Source organism: Pseudophryne corroboree, chromosome 9, assembly GCF_028390025.1.
Source record: "Pseudophryne corroboree isolate aPseCor3 chromosome 9, aPseCor3.hap2, whole genome shotgun sequence".
NCBI lineage: Eukaryota > Metazoa > Chordata > Amphibia > Anura > Myobatrachidae > Pseudophryne > Pseudophryne corroboree.
Genome location: NC_086452.1, coordinates 359,347,798 through 359,372,751, shown reverse-complemented (window position 1 = coordinate 359,372,751; position 24,954 = coordinate 359,347,798). Strand labels below are relative to the sequence as shown.

Here is a 24,954-nt window from a genome sequence, read left to right as displayed (position 1 = left end):
GGGCTCACAGAAGCCACATTTGTAGTATCTGTGTACATAAAGAGAGGGTCACACTAGTGATCTACATCTGGGGTGGGTTCTAGTAGAACCTAGATTGCCACAAATGTTGCAGCCACCTTGATACAATTTCAGCTACAGCTTCTCTGTGTATTTCAGAGAACGGTGACTTGTTATCTTGGCAGCTCCTCTTGATGTCACATACACTGTATGAGCTTTCAGGAAGACGATTACTGCTCTCCATAATAGACAGGGAAGCTCTTGTTACTGAGAAGCACTATTCAAGCGCCTCTAAGCCTTGTTACCCAGCACCCTCTCTCCTCGCCTGGCCTGTAGGAGATGAAAGACACCTTTGTCAGAGGTTGTAAGTTGCTTCTTCAGTGTCACGCTTACACACTGGCTTGTATTTCTGCAACAGCAGCAAGTGACATACTGACTAGATTTGCCCTAGTGAAAAAAAAAAAAAAAGAGCCAGCACAACTTCCCCCCATACCTGCTTCATTCCCTACTTCTTAGTTCCATAATGATAACATATGGGGGAACATAAAGTGGAGAGAGATAAAGTAAAAACTAAGGTACTAATGGTCATTTTACAGGCTGTGCTTGAAAAATAAGAATTTACTTACCGATAATTCTATTTCTCGGAGTCCGTAGTGGATGCTGGGGTTCCTGAAAGGACCATGGGGAATAGCGGCTCCGCAGGAGACAGGGCACAAAAAAGTAAAGCTTTACTAGGTCAGGTGGTGTGCACTGGCTCCTCCCCCTATGACCCTCCTCCAGACTCCAGTTAGGTACTGTGCCCGGACGAGCATACACAATAAGGGAGGCATTTTGAATCCCGGGTAAGACTCATACCAGCCACACCAATCACACCGTACAACTTGTGATCTAAACCCAGTTAACAGTATGACAACAGAAAGGGCCTCTTAAAGATGGCTCCTTAACAATAACCCGAATTAGTTAACAATAACTATGTACAAGTATTGCAGATAATCCGCACTTGGGATGGGCGCCCAGCATCCACTACGGACTCCGAGAAATAGAATTATCGGTAAGTAAATTCTTATTTTCTCTATCGTCCTAAGTGGATGCTGGGGTTCCTGAAAGGACCATGGGGATTATACCAAAGCTCCCAAACGGGCGGGAGAGTGCGGATGACTCTGCAGCACCGAATGAGAGAACTCCAGGTCCTCCTTTGCCAGGGTATCAAATTTGTAAAATTTTACAAACGTGTTCTCCCCCGACCACGTAGCTGCTCGGCAGAGTTGTAATGCCGAGACCCCTCGGGCAGCCGCCCAAGATGAGCCCACCTTCCTTGTGGAGTGGGCTTTTACAGTTTTAGGCTGTGGCAGGCCTGCCACAGAATGTGCAAGTTGAATTGTGTTACAAATCCAACGAGCAATCGACTGCTTAGAAGCAGGTGCGCCCAACTTGTTGGGTGCATACAATATAAACAGCGAGTCAGATTTTCTGACTCCAGCCGTCCTTGCAATGTATATTTTTAAGGCTCTGACAACGTCCAACAACTTGGAGTCCTCCAAGTCGCTAGTGGCCGCAGGCACCACAATAGGTTGGTTCAGATGAAATGCTGATACCACTTTAGGGAGAAAATGCGGACGAGTCCGCAGTTCTGCCCTATCCGAATGGAAGATTAGATAAGGACTTTTATAAGATAAAGCCGCCAATTCAGATACTCTCCTGGCAGAGGCCAGGGCTAGTAACATAGTCACTTTCAATGTGAGATATTTCAAATCCACCTTTTTCAATGGTTCAAACCAATGGGATTTGAGGAAATCTAAAACTACATTTAGATCCCACGGTGCCACCGGAGGCACCACAGGAGGCTGTATATGCAGTACTCCCTTGACAAAAGTCTGGACCTCAGGGACAGAGGCCAATTCTTTTTGGAAGAATATTGACAGGGCCGAAATTTGAACCTTAATGGATCCCAATTTGAGACCCATAGATAATCCTGATTGCAGGAAATGTAGGAAACGACCCAGTTGGAATTCCTCCGTCGGAACCCTCCGATCCTCGCACCACGCTACATATTTTCGCCAAATGCGGTGATAATGTTTCACGGTGACTTCCTTCCGTGCCTTAATCAAGGTAGGAATGACTTCTTCTGGAATGCCTTTCCCTTTTAGGATCTGGCGTTCAACCGCCATGCCGTCAAACGCAGCCGCGGTAAGTCTTGAAAAAGACAGGGACCCTGCTGTAGCAGGTCCCTTCTCAGAGGTAGAGGCCACGGTTCGTCCGTGAGCATCTCTTGAAGTTCCGGATACCAAGTCCTTCTCGGCCAATCCGGAACCACTAGTATTGTTCTTACTCTTCTTTGCCGTATGATCTTCAATACCTTTGGTATGAGCGGCAGAGGAGGAAACACATACACTGACTGGTACACCCAAGGAGTTACCAGTGCGTCCACAGCTATTGCCTGTGGATCTCTTGACCTGGCGCAATATTTGTCCAGTTTCTTGTTGAGGCGAGACGCCATCATGTCTACAATTGGTCTTTCCCAACGGTCTATTAACATGTTGAAGACTTCTGGATGTAGACCCCACTCTCCCGGATGAAGATCGTGTCTGCTGAGGAAGTCTGCTTCCCAGTTGTCCACGCCCGGGATGAACACTGCTGACAGTGCTATCACGTGATTCTCCGCCCAGCGAAGAATCTTGGCAGCTTCTGCCATTGCACTCCTGCTTCTTGTGCCGCCCTGCCTGTTTACATGGGCGACCGCCGTGATGTTGTCCGACTGAATCAACACCGGCTTTCCTTGCAGGAGAAGTTCCGCCTGGCTTAGAGCATTGTAGATTGCTCTTAGTTCCAGAATGTTTATGTGAAGAGACTTTTCCAGACTCGTCCATACTCCCTGGAAGTTTCTTCCTTGTGTGACTGCTCCCCAGCCTCTCAGGCTGGCGTCCGTGGTCACCAGGATCCAATCCTGAATGCCGAATCTGCGGCCTTCTAATAGGTGAGCCTTCTGCAACCACCACAGAAGTGACACCCTTGTCTTTGGTGACAGGGTTATTCGCAGGTGCATCTGCAGATGCGACCCTGACCATTTGTCCAACAGATCCCTTTGGAATATTCTTGCATGGAATCTGCCGAATGGAATTGCTTCGTAAGAAGCCACCATTTTTCCCAGGACTCTTGTGCATTGATGTACTGACACTTTTCCTGGTTTTAGGAGGTTCCTGACCAGATCGGATAACTCCTTGGCTTTTTCCTCTAGAAGGAAAACCTTTTTCTGAACCGTGTCCAGAATCATTCCTAGGAACAGCAGACGAGTTGTCGGGATTAAATGGGATTTTGGAATATTCAGAATCCACCCGTGTTGTCTTAGCACCTCTTGAGATAGTGCTAAAGCTGTCTCCAGCTGTTCTCTGGACCTTGCCCTTATTAGGAGATCGTCCAAGTATGGGATAACTAATACGCCTTTTCTTCGAAGAAGAATCATCATCTCGGCCATTACCTTGGTAAAGACCCGAGGCGCCGTGGACAATCCGAACGGCAGCGTCTGAAACTGATAGTGACAGTTTTGAACAATGAACCTGAGGTACCCCTGGTGTGCGGGGTAAATCGGAACGTGTAGATACGCATCCTTGATGTCCAAGGATACCATAAAGTCCCCTTCTTCCAGGTTCGCTATCACTGCTCTGAGTGACTCCATCTTGAACTTGAACTTTTTTATGTAGAGGTTCAAGGACTTCAGATTTAGAATAGGCCTTACCGAGCCATCCGGCTTCGGTACCACAAATAGAGTGGAATAATACCCCTTTCCTTGTGTGAATGGCTTCCAACACCCTCTCCCTTTCGGAAGAGACGGTTGGTAAGGCAGACTTCAGGAAACGATGAGGAGGATCCGTCTCTAATTCCAACCTGTACCCCTGAGATATTATCTGCAGGATCCAGGGGTCTACCTGCGAGTGAGCCCACTGCGCGCTGTAATTTTTGAGACGGCCCCCCACTGTCCCCGAGTCCGCTTGAGAGGCCCCAGCGTCATGCTGAGGTTTTTGCAGGAGCCGGGGAGGGCTTCTGTTCCTGGGAAGGAGCTGCCTGTTGGTGTCTCTTCCCTCTTCCTCTGCCTCGTGGCAGGTACGACAAGCCCTTTGCTCTCTTATTTTTGTAGGAGCGAAAAGGCTGCGGTTGAAAGGTCGGTGCCTTTCTCTGTTGGGGAGTGACTTGAGGTAAAAAAGTGGATTTCCCGGCAGTAGCCGTGGCCACCAAGTCTGATAGACCAACTCCAAATAACTCCTCCCCTTTATACGGCAAAACCTCCATGTGACGTTTTGAATCCGCATCGCCTGTCCACTGTCGTGTCCATAAGGCTCTTCTGGCTGAAATGGACATAGCACTCACCCGAGATGCCAGTGTGCAAATATCCCTCTGTGCATCACGCATATAGATAAATGCATCCTTTATTTGTTCTAACGACAGTAAAACATTGTCCCTATCTAGGGTATCAATATTTTCAATCAGGGATTCTGACCAAACTACTCCAGCACTGCACATCCAGGCAGTTGCTATAGCTGGTCGTAGTATAACACCTGCATGTGTGTATATATTCTTTTGAATAACTTCCATCTTTCTATCTGATGGATCCTTAAGTGCGGCCGTCTCAGGAGAGGGTAACGCCACTTGTTTGGATAAGCGTGTGAGCGCCTTGTCCACCTTAGGGGGTGTTTCCCAGCGCGCCCTAACCTCTGGCGGGAAAGGGTATAATGCCAATAACTTTTTTGAAATTATCAACTTTTTATCAGGAGCAACCCACGCTTCATCACACACGTCATTTAATTCTTCTGATTCAGGAAAAACTGTTTGTAGTTTTTTCACACCATACATAATACCCTGTTTTACGGTATCTGTAGTATCAGCTAAATGTAACGTCTCCTTCATTGCCAAAATCATATAACGTGTGGCCCTACTGGAAAATACGTTTGAATTTCTACCGTCGTCACTGGAATCAGTGCCCGTGTCTGGGTCTGTGTCGACCGACTGAGGCAAAGGGCGTTTTACAGCCCCTGACGGTGTTTGAGGCGCCTGGACAGGCATTAATTGATTGTCCGGCCGCCTCATGTCCTCAACTGACTGTTTAAGGGAAGATAAACCATCACGTAATTCCACAAATAAAGGCATCCATTCTGGTGTCGACCCCCTGGGGGGTGACATCTGCATATTTGGCAATTGCTCCGCCTCCACACCAATATCGTCCTCATACATGTCGACACCACGTACCGACACACACCGCAAACTCACAGGGAATGCTCTAATGAAGACAGGACCCACTAGCCCTTTTGGGGAGACAGAGGGAGAGTCTGCCAGCACACACCACAAAGCGCTATATATACAAGGGATATCCTTATATTAAGTGCTCCCTTATAGCTGCTTTAATATATATATATATAGCCATTAATGTGCCCCCCCTCTCTGTTTTACCCTGTTTCTGTAGTGCAGTGCAGGGGAGAGACCTGGGAGCCGTTCTGACCAGCGGAGCTGTGACAGAAAATGGCGCCGTGTGCTGAGGAGATAGGCCCCGCCCCTTTTTCGGCGGGTTCTTCTCCCGCTATTTTTCCAGTCAGGCAGGGGTTAAATATCTCCATATAGCCCCTATGGGCTATATGTGAGGTATTTTTAGCCTTGTATAAGGTTTATATTTGCCTCTCAGAGCGCCCCCCCCCAGCGCTCTGCACCCTCAGTGACTGCCCAGTGAAGTGTGCTGAGAGGAAAATGGCGCACAGCTGCAGTGCTGTGCGCTACCTTATGAAGACTGAGGAGTCTTCAGCCGCCGGTTTCCGGACCTCTTCACGCTTCAGCATCTGCAAGGGGGTCGGCGGCGCGGCTCCGGGACCGGACTCCACGGCTGGGCCTGTGTTCGATCCCTCTGGAGCTAATGGTGTCCAGTAGCCAAGCAGCAAATCCACTCTGCATGCAGGTGAGTTTACTACTTTCCCCCTAAGTCCCACGTTGCAGTGATCCTGTTGCCAGCAGGACTCACTGTAAAGAAAAAAACCTAAACTAAACTTTCTCTAAGCAGCTCTTTAGGAGAGCCACCTAGATTGCACCCTTCTCGTTCGGGCACAAAATCTAACTGGAGTCTGGAGGAGGGTCATAGGGGGAGGAGCCAGTGCACACCACCTGACCTAGTAAAGCTTTACTTTTTTGTGCCCTGTCTCCTGCGGAGCCGCTATTCCCCATGGTCCTTTCAGGAACCCCAGCATCCACTTAGGACGATAGAGAAAAATGAATGATACTTTATTTCTCTTTACTTTATCTCTCTAGAAGGCTTGGTACAGTACATCTCCCCTAAGTATGGAATGTTGGAAGGCTGCTTGTTTTCAGTCTTCCATGTCTAGGACTTGCATTTTGATACAAAGAAAACTGGTATGAGGTATAACCCCAATCTGCTGAGCCTGTGAAAGCCAACCTATTATTTTCTGTGGGTACCTAGTAAAGCAAAGTATTATGAACCAATTAGCACTACTCCTGTTCATCTAGGTGCATTTCATATCTAAAGAGTAGGAACATTTAAAGTAATGTTTCAGGGCTAAATATGGACTGCAGGGAAAACTTGTATATGCTTAAGGTCCACTTTGGAAATGAAGGCTGATCATCACATAAAAGTAGTGCAACTACAGCACTGAACAGTTATACATACTGACCATATATTGCACTAGTCTGTGAATGGACACCATGGTAATCAGTGAGTTTGGTTTAAATATGATCTTTGTGATATTCAAGTAATGTTTATAGATTATATTTGTTATTATATCGTTAGTACTCCACTGCTGGCGACCCTACTGTATGTGTTGGGTTTCCATTTTACTGTACCTGAGCAGGGGAAAAGCACCTCAAGCTACGATGCCCCTCTGTGGCCGGCCTTCCTCCACGTCCACCATTATCCACAGAGGAAACCGGGGAAGTCTGAGAACAAAGGCCATGAGCCAGCTCCATTTCAATCTCAGCATCGAGTTCAGCATCCTCCTGTGCTTCTTTATTGCTGTCATCCAAGTGCTTCATCAATACGGCCACCACCACATTTATAAGTACAAACTGGGCTGTGAGCACGAAGCTTACAAAATAGAGAGGGGAGATGAACTGTAGGTTGCTCAAGCAGCTGCGGTCATCATTGGTACAGTCACGTAGAGTATCCTGGTGACAATTGATATAGAATTTGCATTATTGTATTTCTTTTGTCCACATGAGTTTGACACACATAATATACTGTACTGATGATGTCACTGCATTAGCATTTATACATTAAATAATTGACAATTGTTAACATCTGAGAAAGGGCATCTGCCCCTGAAACATCACTAGCTTTTGGACCATTTTGTTGATGTATGAATATTGGGAAGTGGTTACAATACCGCCAGTCGGGATCCCGACGGTCACAATACCAACGCCGGAATCGCGTCAAGGGGTGAAATGCTGCCGTCGGAATACCGACGAGATGCTATTCTCCCTCTGTGGTTGTCCACAACACCCATAGTCGGGGAATATAACCTGTGCCAGCAGAGTGGCGAGTGCAGCAAGCCCACAAGGGGCTCTCTGGCGCTCACCCCGCTGCCTGTATTCTGGTGGACGGGATCCCACTGTTGGGATCAAGGGGGTAATTCAGACTGCGTCACTGCAGCGGCAGCGATTGCAGTCTGAGGTTTTCTGTGTAGTGCGCCCGCGCAGCACCCCGGGAGCCCAGTGAGATGCTGAAAGCATCTCAGGGGTGCAATCGCCTCTGCCTGATTGACAGGCAGAGGCGGTTGCGGGGTGGGGATTGCCAACGGCATTAGAACACTGTTGGTGAGGCGTGGTCCGGACAACGGAGGTGTGTCCAGACCATTGAGGGGAGGCCGCGGCAGCTGTGTGACATCACACGCAGCCGCTGCGTCCCGGGATGCAGCGGGTAGCTCCCTGTCCGGACCATTGGAGGCCGATCCGCGACAACTGCGTGCCATCACACGCAGCCGCTGCGACCCAGGATGCGGCGGTTAGCCCCCTGCCAGTGCGCAGGAGCTGCGCTGGCAGGGAGCTAGTTGTCAGGTACAAAAGCTTTGCCGCCGTGCAATGCTTTTGCACCAGTTTGGGGAGGGTAGAGCCAGACATGTGGGGCGTCTGGCTCTTCCCTGTGCTGGGCATCCCCCGCATGTCTGAGAAAATGATCGTAGATGTGCTATATTTAGCACATCTACGATCAGATCTGAATTAGGCCCCAAGACAGCCGGGATCCTGTCCGCCGGCAAATAGCACGTATCCCTGAATATTGTTTCATCCCATTATATACTAATTATTATAGTTAATACTAGCAGTGTGTGAAGGCAACAAGTGCACTGAACTGTAGGACCTCAAGTTTGAAACAAACTTCAGCGCACAAATATTACCATATACAGTATTTCTAGCTTTCCCCAAGATCAAGTCACACAGGGAAAATAGTTCAGTCTACTGTCTATAAAACCAAATAATGGCCCAGATTTATTAAGTCTTGGAGAGTGATAAAAAGCACGGTAAAGTACCAGCCAACCAGCTCCTAATTGTAATTTTTCAAACACGGCCTGTAACATGGAAGCTAGGAGCTGATTGGTTGATACTTTGTCACCGTGCTATTTATCACTTTCCACGGCTTGATAAATTGGGGCCTTTATTACAAATAAAATAATAAAATTATACTAGTATGATCCACCTTGTTATTGATTTTACCAAATACTTTTTAAAGTACAGATGTGTCCACTTACATCTAGCCTCCCTGTATGTTAAACAACCATTCAGTGAGTAGCGCTGAGCGTCTTTATGTGCGACTTTTCCATTAAAATGTGTCTAATTTGCAAAACGATGTGAATAAGCAGCTAATGCTGATTACAAAATATATGCAGCATGCCTATATTCTGTGTGCGTCTGCGACTGTATCTGCATATGAAATGCTATGCTACAGTGGTTACCCAGATATTCGCACAGCTATGCAAATAAGCTGCACTTTCAGCGAAAAAAGACACCCGTTGCTCATGGAGTTGAATGGGACCTGTCAGCTCACTCACGCCAGGCATCTCCCAGTGCGTGGTGTATTGAGGCAAGATGTATGAGGACACATCTGTCGCTATACATGTGCAGTCATGACAAACATCCCTTCTTGGATCTCAAGGTCCCGTTCTACTCTGCTTGCTACAAGATTTTATTGAGTGTACGTCTTAATCACAATGCGATGCAATGAAACACTTCACAAGACTGCATTGATTAATTGGATATGAAACACTTGTACAGTATATTTGTGTGCGACTGAGTCTGAATCTGTATACGAAGTGCTACGAAGCAGCAGCAGCCATGACTTTTTTACATGCCAAGATCTATTGTGCTTATTTATATAGGTGTATGAGGACACAGCAGGCCATAGCCTATTAAGTTGTATATTGCACAGTGTATTAAGTAGGAAAGATAGGAAACATGAGAACAGCAGATACAGTGAGTAAGTAAGTTCTTGCTGTCCTTAGTGGATAACTGGACAAAGCTAATTGTCAATGCAAGACCTGGCCACTCATTTGTTACCTTCATTATTCCATTCCAATTATCTCCAGTAGAAACCTGGAAAAGAGTCAGAAAGGCCATCCCAAAGTTTTCAAAAGTGGCATGGCGGCTCATTCCTTCACATGGGTGGTCGTCATTGCATACTGCGATGGGAAGAGCAAGAGATATATATCATTCTTGTGTCACATCACATTCAAGGACTTTCATGACGTAAATACCTTAAGTATCTATGTATAAGTTACGCACCAAGTTTCCCAAACAGCTCCACTCCCAGAGCAGCGTAAATAAAGAAGAGAAGCATGAAGAGCAGACCCAGATTTCCTACCTGAAATAGAAAACAGGACAATCACCTAACAAGAACATAAACACTACTATAGAAATTATAGCAATACAAGCGACATGAAGATAAAGTAAGAAATACTGCCTAATGGCAGGCACGTAAACAATGTGGTAAATTTACTAAGATGGAAGTTCTATTTAAGGGCCTAATTCAGAGTTGATCGCAGCAGCAAATTTGTTAGCAGTTTGGCAAAACCATGGGCCTAATTCAGACCTGATCGGTGCTGTACATTTTCACAGCGACTAGTAGCTCCCTGCCAGCGCGCAGGTAGGGAGCTACTCTTCAAGTACAAAAGCATCGCCGCTGTGCGATGCTTTTGTACTTGTGCGTGGGGTGGGGGTGGGGGGTCGGGGCTGACATGAGGAGGACAAGCCCTGTGCTGGGCGTCCCCCCGCATGTCTATGTGACTGATTGTAGATGTGCTAAATTTAGCACATCTACGATCAGATCTGAACGCATCTACGATCAGGTCTGAATTAGGGCCCTCATTCCGAGTTGATCGCTCGCTAGCTGCTTTTAGCAGCAGTGCAAACGCTAAGCCGCCGCCCTCTGGGAGTGTATCTTAGCTTAGCAGAAGTGCGAACGAAAGGTTCGCAGAATTACTACAAAAAAAGATTGTGCAGTTTCAGAGTAGCTCGAGACTTACTCCTAGCTAGCGATCACTTCAGACTGTTTAGTTCCTGTTTTGACGTAACAAACACGCCCTGCGTTCGGCCAGCCACGCCTACGTTTCCCCACCCACTCCTGCGTTTGTATCTGACACGCCTGCGTTTTTCACTCACTCCCCGAAAACGGTCAGTTACCGCCCAGAAACACCCACTTCCTGTCAATCACTCTGCGGCCAGCAGTGCGACTGAAAAGCGTCGCTAGACCTTGTGTGAAAGTACATCGGCTTTTGTGAAAGTACGACGCGCACTGCGCACCATACGCATGTGCAGAAGTGCCGCTTTTTTACCTTTTCGCTGCGCTGCGACCGAAAGCAGCTAGCGATCTACTCGGAATGAGGACCTAGGCCCCATGTGCACCACTGCAGGTGTGGCAGATGTAACATGTGCAGAGAGAGTTAGATTTGGGTGGGGTGTGTTCAAACTGAAATCTAAAGTGCAGTGTAAAAATAAAGCAGCCAGTATTTACCCTGCACAGAAACAAAATAACCCACCCAAATCTAACTCTCCCTGCAAATGTTATATCTGCCACACCTGCAGTGCACATGGGCCCTCATTCTGAGTTGTTCGCTCGCAAGCTGCTTTTAGCAGCTTTGCACACGCTAAGCCGCCGTCTACTGGGAGTGAATCTTAGCTTATCAAAATTGCGAATGAAAGATTAGCAAAATAGCGAATAGACACTTCTTAGCAGTTTCTGAGTAGCTCCACACTTACTCGGCATCTGCGAGCAGTTCAGTCAGTTTCGTTCCTGGTTTGACTTCACAAACACTCCCAGCGTTCGGCCAGACACTCCCCCGTTTCTCCAGCCACTCCCGCGTTTTTCCCAGAAACGGTAGCGTTTTTTCGCACACACCCATAAAACGGACAGTTTCCGCCCAGAAACACCCACTTCCTGTCAATCACATTACGATCACCAGAACGAAGAAAAAACCTCGTAATGCCGTGAGTAAAATACCTAACTGCATAGCAAATTTACTTGGCGCAGTCGCACTGCGGACATTGCACATGCGCATTAGCGACTAACCGCTCCGTTGCGAGAAACATATAACGAGCGAACAACTCGGAATGACCCCCATAGTTTTGCCCAACTGCTAACAAATTTCCTGCTGCGATCAACTCTGAATTACCCCCTAACATGGAATGATGCCCATAGCAACCAATCAGATTTTACTTCTCATTTATCTAGTACCTTCTAGATTCTAGAAGATAATACCTGGAATCTCATTGGTTGCTATGGGCAACATCCCATCTTAAATAGAACTCCCATCTTATTAAATTTACCCTATTGTTGGGGAAAGAATAAATCACGTAGCTTGTAAGATTTCAAACAGTAATCTAAAACATCAAAGGTTTAAATGCTGCAAAACATCTTGAAAATAGAGCAGACCGGCAGATCATCAGCTGCTGGAGACTCTGATGCTGCTGGGAATTAGACAACAGCCGTGTAGCTTCTGCCGATTAGCAACTTTAAGAGAACATCTGGTAAATGGGACAGAAGGGGAAAGAGCAGACCAAGGTCTATATATTGGTAGAATACCAGTGTGCATGCAAGGCCTCGGGAGAGTTATCTAATGTACGAACAGCTATATCGAGTAGGAATCCGCTTATCTGCTATAGGAATGGTGATATGATTTGAAATCGATATCGTTGTCTGTTTTTGTTCTTTTCTTAATGACCACCTGCCTAAGCTTCACAGGAGTAAGGCTCGCTAGGGGCCAGCTCATCCATCAGGAGACTGACACAAATCTCATTACACCTTCTGTCATTCCCACCCATTTTAAATGAAATGCATCTGGAGTTTTCAGTCTCAACCATTTTGGTTTGGGGAGTTTTGTTCCCTTAGGGAAAAGAAGATAGAGAATTGGAAGCAATTAATAGCAACTGAAGAGGTGTATTGAGTAAAGACATGGTGGCATGGGAATGATGATATCCAAAGTAAAGAAAGGAAAGTCAGCAGAACAGCAGCACAAAAGAACCACAGTCCAGACCAGCAAGTACTGGGCAGTCTAACTCTGAGAAGACCAATATGTAAAAAATAGCATAAGGAGCCTTACTGTAGTGACTCAGATAACCAGGATGGTTACAGTACATACAGTATGTAGCGTGACAGCTGGGAAGCAAAGGTTAAATAATTTATCATAATAAAACAGAAAAAAAAGGTTTACTGGAAACCTTGAACACCAGTAGTGATAATCAGATTCTGGAACCTATGTTGGGAACCCACCACTGGCGTATATATAATGGGTGCAGTGAGTCTAGGGGGTCTCACACCGCACATGCCGCACCAATGTTTTTGAATACTCACCACTCCGGAGTCCCACGCCGACATTCGCAGAGCTGTTATATCACTGTGAAAATGGTGCAGCGGCCATTTTCATGGAGTTCTGCTTATGTGCAGTAGACAAAATCACTGTGAAAATGGCCACTGCGCCATTTTCCCAGAGATCTGCGCATGCGCAGTAGAGTCTGAGCCCTCTAGCGCTCAGACTCTCAGCACTGCCGGCAGAAAGGAGGAGGCCCGAACGTCAAACGGATAAGGCAGCACACGGGCCTCCTCCTCTCATAGAGCGCCCCTGGAACCTGCTACACGTGAAAGACTGGTTAACTTCTCCAGACAGCCACTGTGTGTGTAATATTGCCACCAATCCCCAAATCATAAAGTGTGTCCCGGCTATTCTTAACCATCCAATACAGAGATCCCCACCCGGCCTCTTAGAAACCACATGGAACGGTTTGGAATAAGTTGCTAAAAGAAAGAAGTGTTATATGTCAGCTCTCTTCTGCAGGTTTAAATAAAATGTATATTTTAAATAGTCCCATAACATCAATCTATAAGTATGATGTTCCCACACTTACAGTAGGTCTAATAAAGTTGCTGTTAACTGTACGCCTGTCAGGAAGGTCCTGGCACTACCCGTGCCCTAAACCCACAGGTTTGCCACCTCTGCTTTGTACCTGTTAGTTGTAGCAGTCATCTGGAGCGCACATAAAATTACAAGTAACAGGAAGAAGGATACATTTTATCCGCATTATATATTACCTCCATTGGCAGCTTGAGATGCAAATGCACATTTTACAGCTCTGCAGTTAATGTGCTGACATTTATAAAAAAGCACCATGATCACTAATGTTTGTTAACCCTCCCCCACCACCACTTACCTGGATCTTCTACTTGTGTCCCTCTATGCCTGCGCCCTTCTGTTTAGTCCAGTGGCGCAGGCACGCAGCCTGGTCACAATCACTTGACCGGACATCAGCTAAAGATGGGTTGAGGGAGCTCTGGCAGGAGGGGGGCCCTAAGAGAGGGGGGCCCTTGGGTACTCGCCCACCTTGCCCCCCCCCCCCCCCCCCCACACACACACACACACACACACACACACACACACACACACACACACTCTCTCTCTCTCTCTCTCTCTCACTCACTTGTGGCCCTGATTTTACAGACATTATGTACTTTGCAAAATCAGGAGTAAATCAGATATAGAGGCCCAGCAACATCATCATGAAGCCAAAATGGCTTTTCATCTTCTGTATATTGCACTTGCTTGATCCCAACAGGCCCATAAATTACTCTTTAAAATTTAAAAATCTAATTTACACTCCAATACAACTTCTTTCAATTACAATACACTCTGGTCCAGTTATTCCCACTTAATTAACTAGAACAGTTACATATGCTAAATTAGTTAGTTGGCATTGAATAAAACATCCTTGACCTCAATCAATCAGTTAATTAATTACTTTATCACAGGTAACTGCAGTAATTACTAGGAAAGACATATAGTTTTGGTGAGTCGGCAGTTCTAAATATCTTGGGGCTGATTCTGAGTTGGGAGCAGAACAAATAAGCAAGTGACTTTACACTTGGACAAACCATGCTGCAATGCAAGGGCTGCAAATACATTTATTATTTTTGCATGCAGGTTACATGGGATGGTATCGCACTGCTGATATATTTGTAGAATGAGAGATACCATATATATATATTAGTTCTTAGGGGGCCCCCATTTCTTCAGTACCCCGGGCCCTTAATCCGGCTCTGATGCAGTGTGTGCAGTGCACACAGGGTCCAGGTGGGGCCCACACTGTACACCCTGCAGCCATTTAATTAATACTTACCCTCCGGAGTCCCGCGTCGGCAGCAGCAGCGCTGTGGAGACCACTAGGAAAATGGTGCTACGGCCATTTTCCCGGTGTCTCGTGCATGCGCAGTAGGAAAATCACTGGAAAATGGCTACTGTGCCATTTTCCCGGAGATCTGCACATGCATACTAGACTCTGGGCCAACGCTAGGGTCTCCTAGTGACCCTAGTGCCCAGAGTCTCTTGCTCTGCCTCCTCTCTTGATGCGCCCCTGCTCTGTCTTGAAGGCTTACTATACAAACCATATACTGTATAAAATTAAATAATGTATAATATATTTCTTAAAGAAGTAATCACAGCATTTGTTGCGCTTAATGATTTATCAGGATGCCCTCCCTTCTCAGTTTGCTGGCATTTACATTGTACAGCCTGCTTCTATTAGAATCTATTAAGAGATATTGAAATGCATGCATTGTTTAAATATGATTGTTAAATTCATTTCACAAAACAAAATTATTATTATTATTATTATTATTATTATTATTATAATATTTAGGTGACTCTACAATGTCATTAACAAATTGTATGGCAAATCTTGGTCCAAACTGGATGCACAGCACGAGCGGATCCTGAATAAACTGCAATTTGCAATGGAGAAATGAGCATCCTGTGTAGTGTATACAGTAAATCATGACTGTTTTGTCTGCAGCTTGACTGTCCACAAAGGATGTTAATGATATCATGATGAAACCACGGAGGTCAGGCGGTTCATTACCTGCGGCAAAGCTTGTACGACAGTGTCCAGTAATGCCCTCATCCCTGTTGCCATTTTCAGCAGCTTCAGTACTGTGAGTTGGAGACAATTAATAAGAACACAATGTCACAATGTGTGAGTTTCAACAGAGCAAGCACACGTGTCCCCGATCATCTCACAGCTTCATTTAGCAGAGACTATTCTGCCTCTAGAGAGCCTTCACATCACTGTTACTGTAGTCATTCTAAACAGCTTAAAAGAAAAAGTCTCATTTGAAACCCTAATGATATGATTGGATAAATTATTATTAATGTAAAACGTTATTTACACACTGCAAACAGATTTCCGGCCTTGTTACCTCTTGTGATGCGCAGCACTCTCATGATACGAATAATGGTGGGATTGATCGGTAACGCAGCATTGATCTCAATTTCTTCCAAAGTGATTCCCATTACAGATAGGAGCACAATGGCCAAGTCCAACTGGTTCCACCTTCATGGCAATAAAAAAAAGATTCATTTAATAAGACATAAGGCTTACCTAAAACACTATTAAGCATAATTCCTTGTCAATACAGGTGCTTCCTAAATCCTTGTTTTAGGACGTGTTTTCCCATGCAGGGTAGACAGTGCAAGGGCTAAGTTCCTGTAATATGAGATTAGATACAGCGGCATTCACAGACCTTACCGTGTGGCTGGCTAATAGTGGCATAGCAGTGAGCCAGGGAAGAAGAACCTTGCCCTATTTTGTACTTTTGTGGAGACAGCAGAGAAGTAGTGGAAAATTGTTCCAACTGTGTATACTAAACTACCCAGTAGTCCTTAGTTTGATGGGCCTGTCCCAATTCAGACATGAAGGAGCAAGATCTCATTACAATGTGGTCATTGTGCGTGGTCTGGACAGATCATGGGAAGAGCTTGTTTGTGTCCAGATTTAGGTTTTTGCAATATTAGGAGGTATGCTATAACACAAATATATATTCACACTGTGCAAATAAATATGCAAATGTACCCGCGATGTACTCACAGGAGCAGACTTTTAACACTTGATTGAATTGTTAGGCTGAATATTGGTACGTTATCAAAATGTGTGGCTCACTGAAGTGTTTTAAAAAGAGAAAGGACCCCGTGTTCAGTGCCCCCAACCATATACACCCCAACTGTTTTCCCTGCTCCCAATGGCTTCATCATTTTGAATTCTCTCTCTGGTGTAATGATTGAACACTCAGATCCACAGACACACACACAGCAGACTTGGTAGCAAATTCTACTGTCATTGGGCATGTGCAGCAGTGCCATTCCATCCTTTCTACTGCATGTAGTGGCCACTGGCTATGCCGTGGGGAAAGGGAGGGGGGGTTTCCAGGCAACTGGAAACACCCCTGCACTTGCCTATGTTATGGTATCCATTAACTCACCAATTTTTGTTTTCAGCTCCACAGTGCTATGTATAAAAATCTGGGAGAGTTGGGGCAATGGGCCCAATTCAGACCTGATCGTTAGGGTGCGTTTTTTGCATCCCTGCGATCAGGTAGTCGCCGCCTACAGGGGGAGGGGGAAATCGCTGTGCAGGGGTGTGATCGCATGTGCTGGAAAGCAGCACAAACAGAAGTTTGTGCAGTCTCTGCACAGACCAGGACTTACTCTTCCAGTGCGATGATCAGGGCCGGAGCTGACGTCAGAAACCCTCCCTCCAAACGCCTGGTCCCTCCTGCGTTTCTCTGGACACTCCTTAAAAACGGTCAGTTGCCACCCACAAACAGCCTCTTCCTGTTAGTCACCTTGCGATCTCCCGTGCGATCGTTTTTCTCGCTCCATCCGTCACTGCCCAGCGCTGTGAACCGACGTGCCTGCGCAATGCGGTGCATATGCATGCGCAGTTCAGACCTGATCGCAGGGTGTACGAAAATGCAGCCTAGCGATCAGGTCTGAATTAGGCCTAATATGCGTTGCCCCTGCAGCATTTCCATGCCGTTCCAACTGCACTTTCCCCTATTCTCCCCTAATTGAACTAACCATTTAAAGTCTAGAAATCTTGCACTGTTTGCACTGAGAAACTAAAGTTCTAAAATCAGTTCTATAGCCTAATAAAACTGGCTAGCTAGTAGTCTCATGACGCTATAAAGTAAACGTACAGGTGACAAATCATATGGACATACGCTTAGAGTATTATGATCATTGCAGTTTATACAGCAGAGCATTAAAATTGATGTCAATGTCAATCTGTGAACCAGAAACCTCTTAGTATTCCCTCAAGACAGAAAGCTATTCAAAGTAAAAAGAAAAAAGCACTGTGTATAAAAACAAATATAAGCCTTTTGGTCTAATATAAAAGCAACAAAACTCGTATTTCTCTGTCAGTGGTTTTAATTAGGTGAATGGTCTCTGTCCAGGTAGAGTGCCAATGTGTTAATATCATGTGACAGATATTACTCATGCTGTATGGAGCTCAGTAGGGAAGACAGCTACACGACAAGCCTTACACATAATACTGCAGATTCATCAAACAAGCCTGGGGCGCTTCACTCAGCTGCATTTCCAGTGCAAGCACCTAAGCTAATTACACTGTTCACTGAGATTGGGGCATCATTAAAGAAGTCTGCAAAGTAATCTCTCCCGCTACCCCATGTACGCCCCATTGATCAGAGGGTACAGATAATTCCTAGTTAATTACAGCATTTTCAGTATCAGCTTCTAACATATCTATCAATCCAAAGATCCAATTAGTTACCAAAGGCAATAACTATGCACTATCAATAAACCCAATAATTTGATGAGATGAATAAAATATACACATTGGTTTTCAGGAACACTAGTACCTGATCATCCCAGTAGGAAATTGGCAATAATTACAGTAGTGATATAATTCTGCCTCTTGAATGGGATAATTTGACAACATAGCTTAATGACCTATGATAAGGAGTACTGTTTGTTAGTAGCTGTTCTGATGGTTCCTAATATCTGTGCAGGATTTCTTTTGTGTTTAATAGATCATTCATTCATCATTGAGTATGCTCATGAATGTTGGGCAACCACATAATTGTTACCTTAATTGTGAAATTTACACTTTAAGAAAATATAATCATGCCAGCAGACAGCAGAGTGCTTATTATCTATTTGCTTGTAAGTTCCATAGGATTCCATGGCACTGAATAGCATATTACACCGCCATTATTTAACCTTAACAACCAGAGGCAGATTTTACCTATGGGCTGCAGGAATGCAGCCCCCTCCCAGTAAAATCTGCCACTTCAGTGAGCTCAGCTGAGCCAGCTGCAGTCTGGTGCTGCACTACCGTAGTGGCTTCACTGTGACTGGCAGTGACTTCCTATTGGAAGTCCTACCTGCCAGTCACCCGCAGAACAGGCAGTCCCATTGGGAGGTGTTTCCTCCCTCCAGGACTACCAGACCGGGCTCCGATTAGCAGAGAGTTGGCTTTCTGTAGGAAGCCACTCCCTGCCTAATCGTCAGCCCAATCTGGCTTCTATGGGTGCACCCGATGCAGTCCATAGAAGCTGGGGGTTAGTGCATGCGCACCCAACCTTCCTCACTGGCATGGGTAGCGGCATCCCCCTTACCTAGAAAAGGTAGGAGCTGCCGCTGAGAACAGCTGATTTTTATTCTCGTTGTGAAGGACTTACCTGTCAGTCTCTGAATCTGTATATGAAAGGCTACGATACGCTGCTTCTTTCCGTGCCAAGTTCCATTGTGCAGATTAAGTTGCACACAGATATATACGTGCCGGATGTCAAATCAATCAGCATAGTCTCCTGGTGCATCCTAGTCACATCGCATTGCAACTAAAATGCAATATCAGCAACAAAATGCATCCTACGCTAGCAGAGTTGCAGTTCACATCTCATGCTGCGTGTTATATTTAGTGATGAGCGGGTTCGGATCCTCGGGATCCGAACCCGGCCGAACTTCACCTTTTTTTGCACGGGTCCGAGCAACTCTGATCCTCCCGCCTTGCTCGGTTAACCCGAGCGCGCCCGAACGTCATCATCCTGCGGTCGGATTCTCGCGAGATTCGTATTCTATGTAAGGAGCAGTGCGTCGCCGCCATTTTTCACTCGTGCATTGGAGATAATCGTGAGAGGACGTGGCTGGCGTCCTCTCAGTTTCTATGTTCAGTGGGCTGCAAATATCTGTGCTCAGTGTGCTGCAAATATCTGTGCTCAGTGTGCTGCAAGTGCAAATATCTACGTTCTCTGCCTGAAAAACGCTCCATATCTGTGCTCAGTGTGCTGCAAATATCTGTGCTCAGTGTGCTAATTGTTTTATTGTGGGGACTGGCAACCAGCAGTATTATATAGTAGGAGGACAGTGCAGAGTTTTGCTGACCAGTGACCACCAGTATTATACGTTCTCTGCCTGAAAAACGCTCCATATCTGTGCTGCATTGTAGTATATAGTAGGAGGACAGTGCAGAATTTTGCTGACCACCAGTATAACTATATATATAGCAGTACGGTACAGTAGTCCACTGCTCTACCTCTGTGTCGTCAAGTATACTATCCCATCCATACCTGTGGTGCATTTCAGTTTTGCACAGTTTGCTGACCACCAGTATATAATATATAGCAGTACGGTACAGTAGGCCACTGCTCTACCTACCTCTGTGTCGTCAAGTATACTATCCATCCATACCTGTGGTGCATTTCAGTTTTGCACAGTTTGCTGACCACCAGTATATCATATACAGCAGTACGGTACAGTAGGCCACTGCTCTACCTACCTCTGTGTCGTCAAGTATACTATCCATCCATACCTGTGGTGCATTTCAGTTTTGCACAGTTTGCTGACCACCAGTATATAATATATAGCAGTACGGTACAGTAGGCCACTGCTCTACCGACCTCTGTGTCGTCAAGTATACTATCCATCCATACCTGTGGTGCATTTCAGTTTTGCACAGTTTGCTGACCACCAGTATATAATATATAGCAGTACGTTACAGTAGGCCACTGCTCTACCTACCTCTGTGTCGTCAAGTATACTATCCATCCATACCTGTGGTGCATTTCAGTTTTGCACAGTTTGCTGACCACCAGTATATCATATACAGCAGTACGGTACAGTAGGCCACTGCTCTACCTACCTCTGTGTCGTCAAGTATACTATCCATCTATACCTGTGGTGCATTTCAGTTTTGCACAGTTTGCTGACCACCAGTATATAATATATAGCAGTACGGTACAGTAGGCCTCTGCTCTACCTACCTCTGTGTCGTCAAGTATACTATCCATCCATACCTGTGGTGCATTTCAGTTTTGCACATTTTGCTGACCACCAGTATATAATATATAGCAGTACGGTACAGAAGTCCACTGCTCTACATACCTCTGTGTCGTCAAGTATACTATCCATCCATACCTGTGGTGCATTTCAGTTTTGCACAGTTTGCTGACCACCAGTATATAATATATAGCAGTACGGTACGGTAGGCCACTGTTCTACCTACCTCTGTGTCGTCAAGTATACTATCCATCCATACTGTGGTGCATTTCAGTTTTGCACAGTTTGCTGACCACCAGTATATAATATATAACAGTACGGTAAAGAAGGCCACTGCTCTACCTACCTCTGTGTCGTCAAGTATACTATCCATCCATACCTGTGGTGCATTTCAGTTTTGCACAGTTTGCTGACCACCAGTATATAATATATAGCAGTACGGTACAGTAGGCCACTGCTCTACCTACCTCTGTGTCGTCAAGTATACTATCCATCCATACCTGCGGTGCATTTCAGTTTTGCACAGTTTGCTGACCACCAGTATATAATATATAGCAGTACGGTACAGTAGGCCACTGCTCTACCTACCTCTGTGTCGTCAAGTATACTATCCACCCATACGTGTGGTGCATTTCAGTTGTGCGCAGTATATAAAGTAGTAGGCCACTGCTATTGATATATTACTGGCATATAATTCCACACATTAAAAAATGGAGAACAAAAATGTGGAGGGTAAAATACGGAAAGATCAAGATCCACTTCCACCTCGTGCTGAAGCTGCTGCCACTAGTCATGGCCGAGACGATGAAATGCCATCAACGTCGTCTGCCAAGGCCGATGCCCAATGTCATAGTAGAGAGCATGTAAAATCAAAAAAATAAAAGCTCAGAAAAATGACCCAAAAATCTAAATCAAAATCGTCTGAGGAGAAGCGTAAACTTGACAATGTGCCATTTACGACACGGAGTGGCAAGGAACAGCTGAGGGCCTGGCCTATGTTCATGGCTAGTGGTTCAGCTTCACATGAGGATGGAAGCACTCATCCTCCTGCTAAAAAACATAAAAGAGTTAAGATGGCAAAAGCACAGCAAAGGACTGTGCGTTCTTCTAAATCACAAATCCCCAAGGAGAGTCCAATTGTGTCGGTTGCGATGCCTGACCATCCCAACACTGGACGGGAAGAGGTGGCGCCTTCCACCATTTGCATGCCCCCTGCAAGTGCTGGAAGGAGCACCCGCAGTCCAGTTCCTGATAGTCAAATTGAAGATGTCACTGTTGAAATACACCAGGATGAGGATATGGGTGTTGCTGGCGCTGGGGAGGAAATTGACAAGGAGGATTCTGATGGTGAGGTGGTTTGTTTAAGTCAGGCACCCAGGGAGACACCTGTTGTCCGTGGGACGAATATGGCCATTGACATGCCTGGTCAAATTACTAAAAAAAATCACCTCGTCGGTGTGGAATTATTTTAACAGAAATGCGGACAACATTTGTCAAGCCGTGTGTGTTGCCTTTGTCAAGCTGTAATAAGTAGGGGTAAGGACATTAACCACCTAGGAACATCCTCCCTTATACGTCACCTGGAAGTCATTGACAAGTTCAAAAACTTTGGGTGACAGCGGAAGCAGTCCACTGACAACTAAATTCCTTCCTCTTGTAACCAAGCTCTTGCAAACCACACCACCAACTCCTTCAGTGTCAATTTCCTCCTTAGACAGGAACGCCAATAGTCCTGCAGGCCATGTCACTGTTAAGTCTGACGAGTCCTCTCCTGTCTGGGATTCCTCCGATGCATCCTTGAGTGTAACGCCTACTGCTGCTGGCGCTGCTGGCGCTGCTGTTGTTGCTGCTGGGAGTCGATCGTCATCCCAGAGGGGAAGTCGGAAGACCACTTGTACTACTTCCAGTAAGCAATTGACTGTCCAACAGTCCTTTGCGAGAAAGATGAAATTTCACAAAGCGGATAACTCAGGCCTTGGCAGCCTGGGCGGTGTTAAACGTGTTTCAGGTATCCACCGTTAATTCACAGGAAACTAGAGATTTGCTTGAGGTACTGTGTCCCTGGTACCAAATACCATCTAGGTTCCATTTGTCTAGGCAGGCGATACCGAGAATGTACACAGACCTCAGAAAAAGAGTCACCAGTATCCTAAAAAATGCAGTTGTACCCAATGTCCACTTAATCACGGACATGTGGACAAGTGGAGCAGGGTAGACTAAGGACTATATGACTGTGACAGCCCACTGGGTAGATGTATTGCCTCCCGCAGCAAGAACAGCAGCGGCGGCACCAGTAGCAGCATCACGCAAACGCCAACTCATTCCTAGGCAGACTACGCTTTGTATCACCGCTTTCCATAAGAGGCACACAGCTGACAACCTCTTACGGAAACTGAGGAACATCATCGCAGAATGGCTTACCCCAATTGGACTCTCCTGGGGATTTGTGACATCGGACAACGCCAGCAATATTGTGCGTGCATTACATCTGGGCAAATTCCAGCACGTCCCATGTTTTGCACATACATTGAATTTGGTGGTGCAGAATTATTTAAAAAACGACAGGGGCGTGCAAGAGATGCTGTCGGTGGCCCGAAGAATTGCGGGCCACTTTCGGCATTCAGCCACCGCGTGCCGAAGACTGAAGCACCAGCAAACACTCCTGAACCTGCCGCGCCATCATCTGAAGCAAGAGGAGGTAACGAGGTGGAATTCAACCCTCTATATGCTTCAGAGGATGGAGGAGCAGCAAAAGGCCATTCAAGCCTATACAGCTACCTATGATATAGGCAAAGGAGGGGGAATGCACCTGACTCAAGCGCAGTGGAGAATGATTTCAACGTTGTGCAAGGTTCTGCAACCCTTTGAACTTGCCACACGTGAAGTCAGTTCAGACACTGCCAGCCTGAGTCAGGTCATTCCCCTCATCAGCCTTTTGCAGAAGAAGCTGGAGAGATTGAAGGAGTCGCTAAAACAGAGCGATTCCGCTAGGCATGTGGGACTTGTGGATGGAGCCCTTAATTCGCTTAACCAGGATTCACGGGTGGTCAATCTGTTGAAATCAGAGCACTACATTTTGGCCACCGGGCTCGATCCTAGATTTAAAACCTACGTTGGATCTCTCTTTCCGGCAGACACAAGTCTGCAGAGGTTCAAAGACCTGCTGGTGAGAAAATTGTCAAGTCAAGCGGAGCGTGACCTGTCAACAGCTCCTCCTTCACATTCTCCCGCAACTGGGGCTGCGAGGAAAAGGCTAAGAATTCAGAGCACACCCGCTGGCGGTGATGCAGGGCAGTCTGGAGCGAGTGCTGACATCTGGTCCGGACTGAAGGACCTGCCAACGATTACTGACATGTCGTCTACTGTCACTGCATATGATTCTGTCACCATTGATAGAATGGTGGAGGATTATATGAGTGGCCGCATCCAAGTAGGCACGTCAGACAGTCTGTACGTATACTGGCAGGAAAAAGAGGCAATCTGGAGGCCCTTGCACAAACTGGCTTTATTTTACCTTAGTTGCCCCCCCTCCAGTGTATACTCCGAAAGAGTGTTTAGTGCAGCCGCTCACCTTGTCAGCAATCGGCATACAAGGTTACTTCCAGAAAATGTGGAGAAGATGATGTTCATCAAAATGAATTATAGTCAATTCCTCCGTGGAGACATTCACCAGCAATTGCCTCCAGAAAGTACACAGGGACCTGAGATGGTGGATTCCAGTGGGGACGAATTAATAATCTGTGAGGAGGGGGATGCACACAGTGAAAGGGGTGAGGAATCGGACGATGAGAAGGAGGTAGACATCTTGCCTCTGTAGAGCCAGTTTGTGCAAGGAGAGATTGATTGCTTCTTTTTTGGTGGGGGACCAAACCAACCAGTCATTTCAGCCACAGTCTTGTGGCAGACCCTGTCGCTGAAATGATGGGTTTGTTAAAGTGTGCATGTCCTGTTTATACAACATAAGGGTGGGTGGGAGGGCCCAAGGACAATTCCATCTTGCACCTCTTTTTTTCTTTAATTTATCTTTGCATCATGTGCTGTTTGGGGACTATTTTTTAAATCTGCCATCCTGTCTGACACTGCAGTGCCACTCCTAAATGGGCCAGTTGTTTGTGTCGGCCACTTGGGTCGCTTAGCTTAACCATCCAGCGACCTTAGTGCACCTCTTTTTTTCTTTGCATCATGTGCTGTTTGGGGACTATTTTTTAAATCTGCCATCCTGTCTGACACTGCAGTGCCACTCCTAGATGGGCGAGGTGTTTGTGTCGGCCACTTGGGTCGCTTAGCTTAGCCACACAGCGACCTCATTGCACCTCTTTTTTTCTTTGCATCATGTGCTGTTTGGGGACTATTTTTTAAATCT

General features: G+C 46.1%; 1 protein-coding gene and 1 long non-coding RNA gene across 2 annotated transcripts in view; one reads left to right on the top strand and one right to left on the bottom strand.

The window, feature by feature from the left end:
- The window catches only part of CACNA1I (calcium voltage-gated channel subunit alpha1 I), a 699,757-nt gene that overhangs the window by 67,112 nt on the left and 607,691 nt on the right, over positions 1-24,954 (bottom strand). Inside the window, exons 26-30 of the mRNA XM_063940720.1 lie at positions 15,713-15,846; positions 15,376-15,446; positions 9,757-9,835; positions 9,532-9,653; positions 6,829-7,149 (exon numbers count right to left, since the gene is read on the bottom strand). Coding sequence (XP_063796790.1) covers positions 6,829-7,149; positions 9,532-9,653; positions 9,757-9,835; positions 15,376-15,446; positions 15,713-15,846 — 727 coding nt within the window. The remainder of the gene's footprint in view (positions 1-6,828; positions 7,150-9,531; positions 9,654-9,756; positions 9,836-15,375; positions 15,447-15,712; positions 15,847-24,954) is intronic.
- Positions 1-24,954, top strand: part of LOC134958253 (uncharacterized) — a 94,568-nt gene that overhangs the window by 30,354 nt on the left and 39,260 nt on the right. The window lies entirely within an intron of this gene.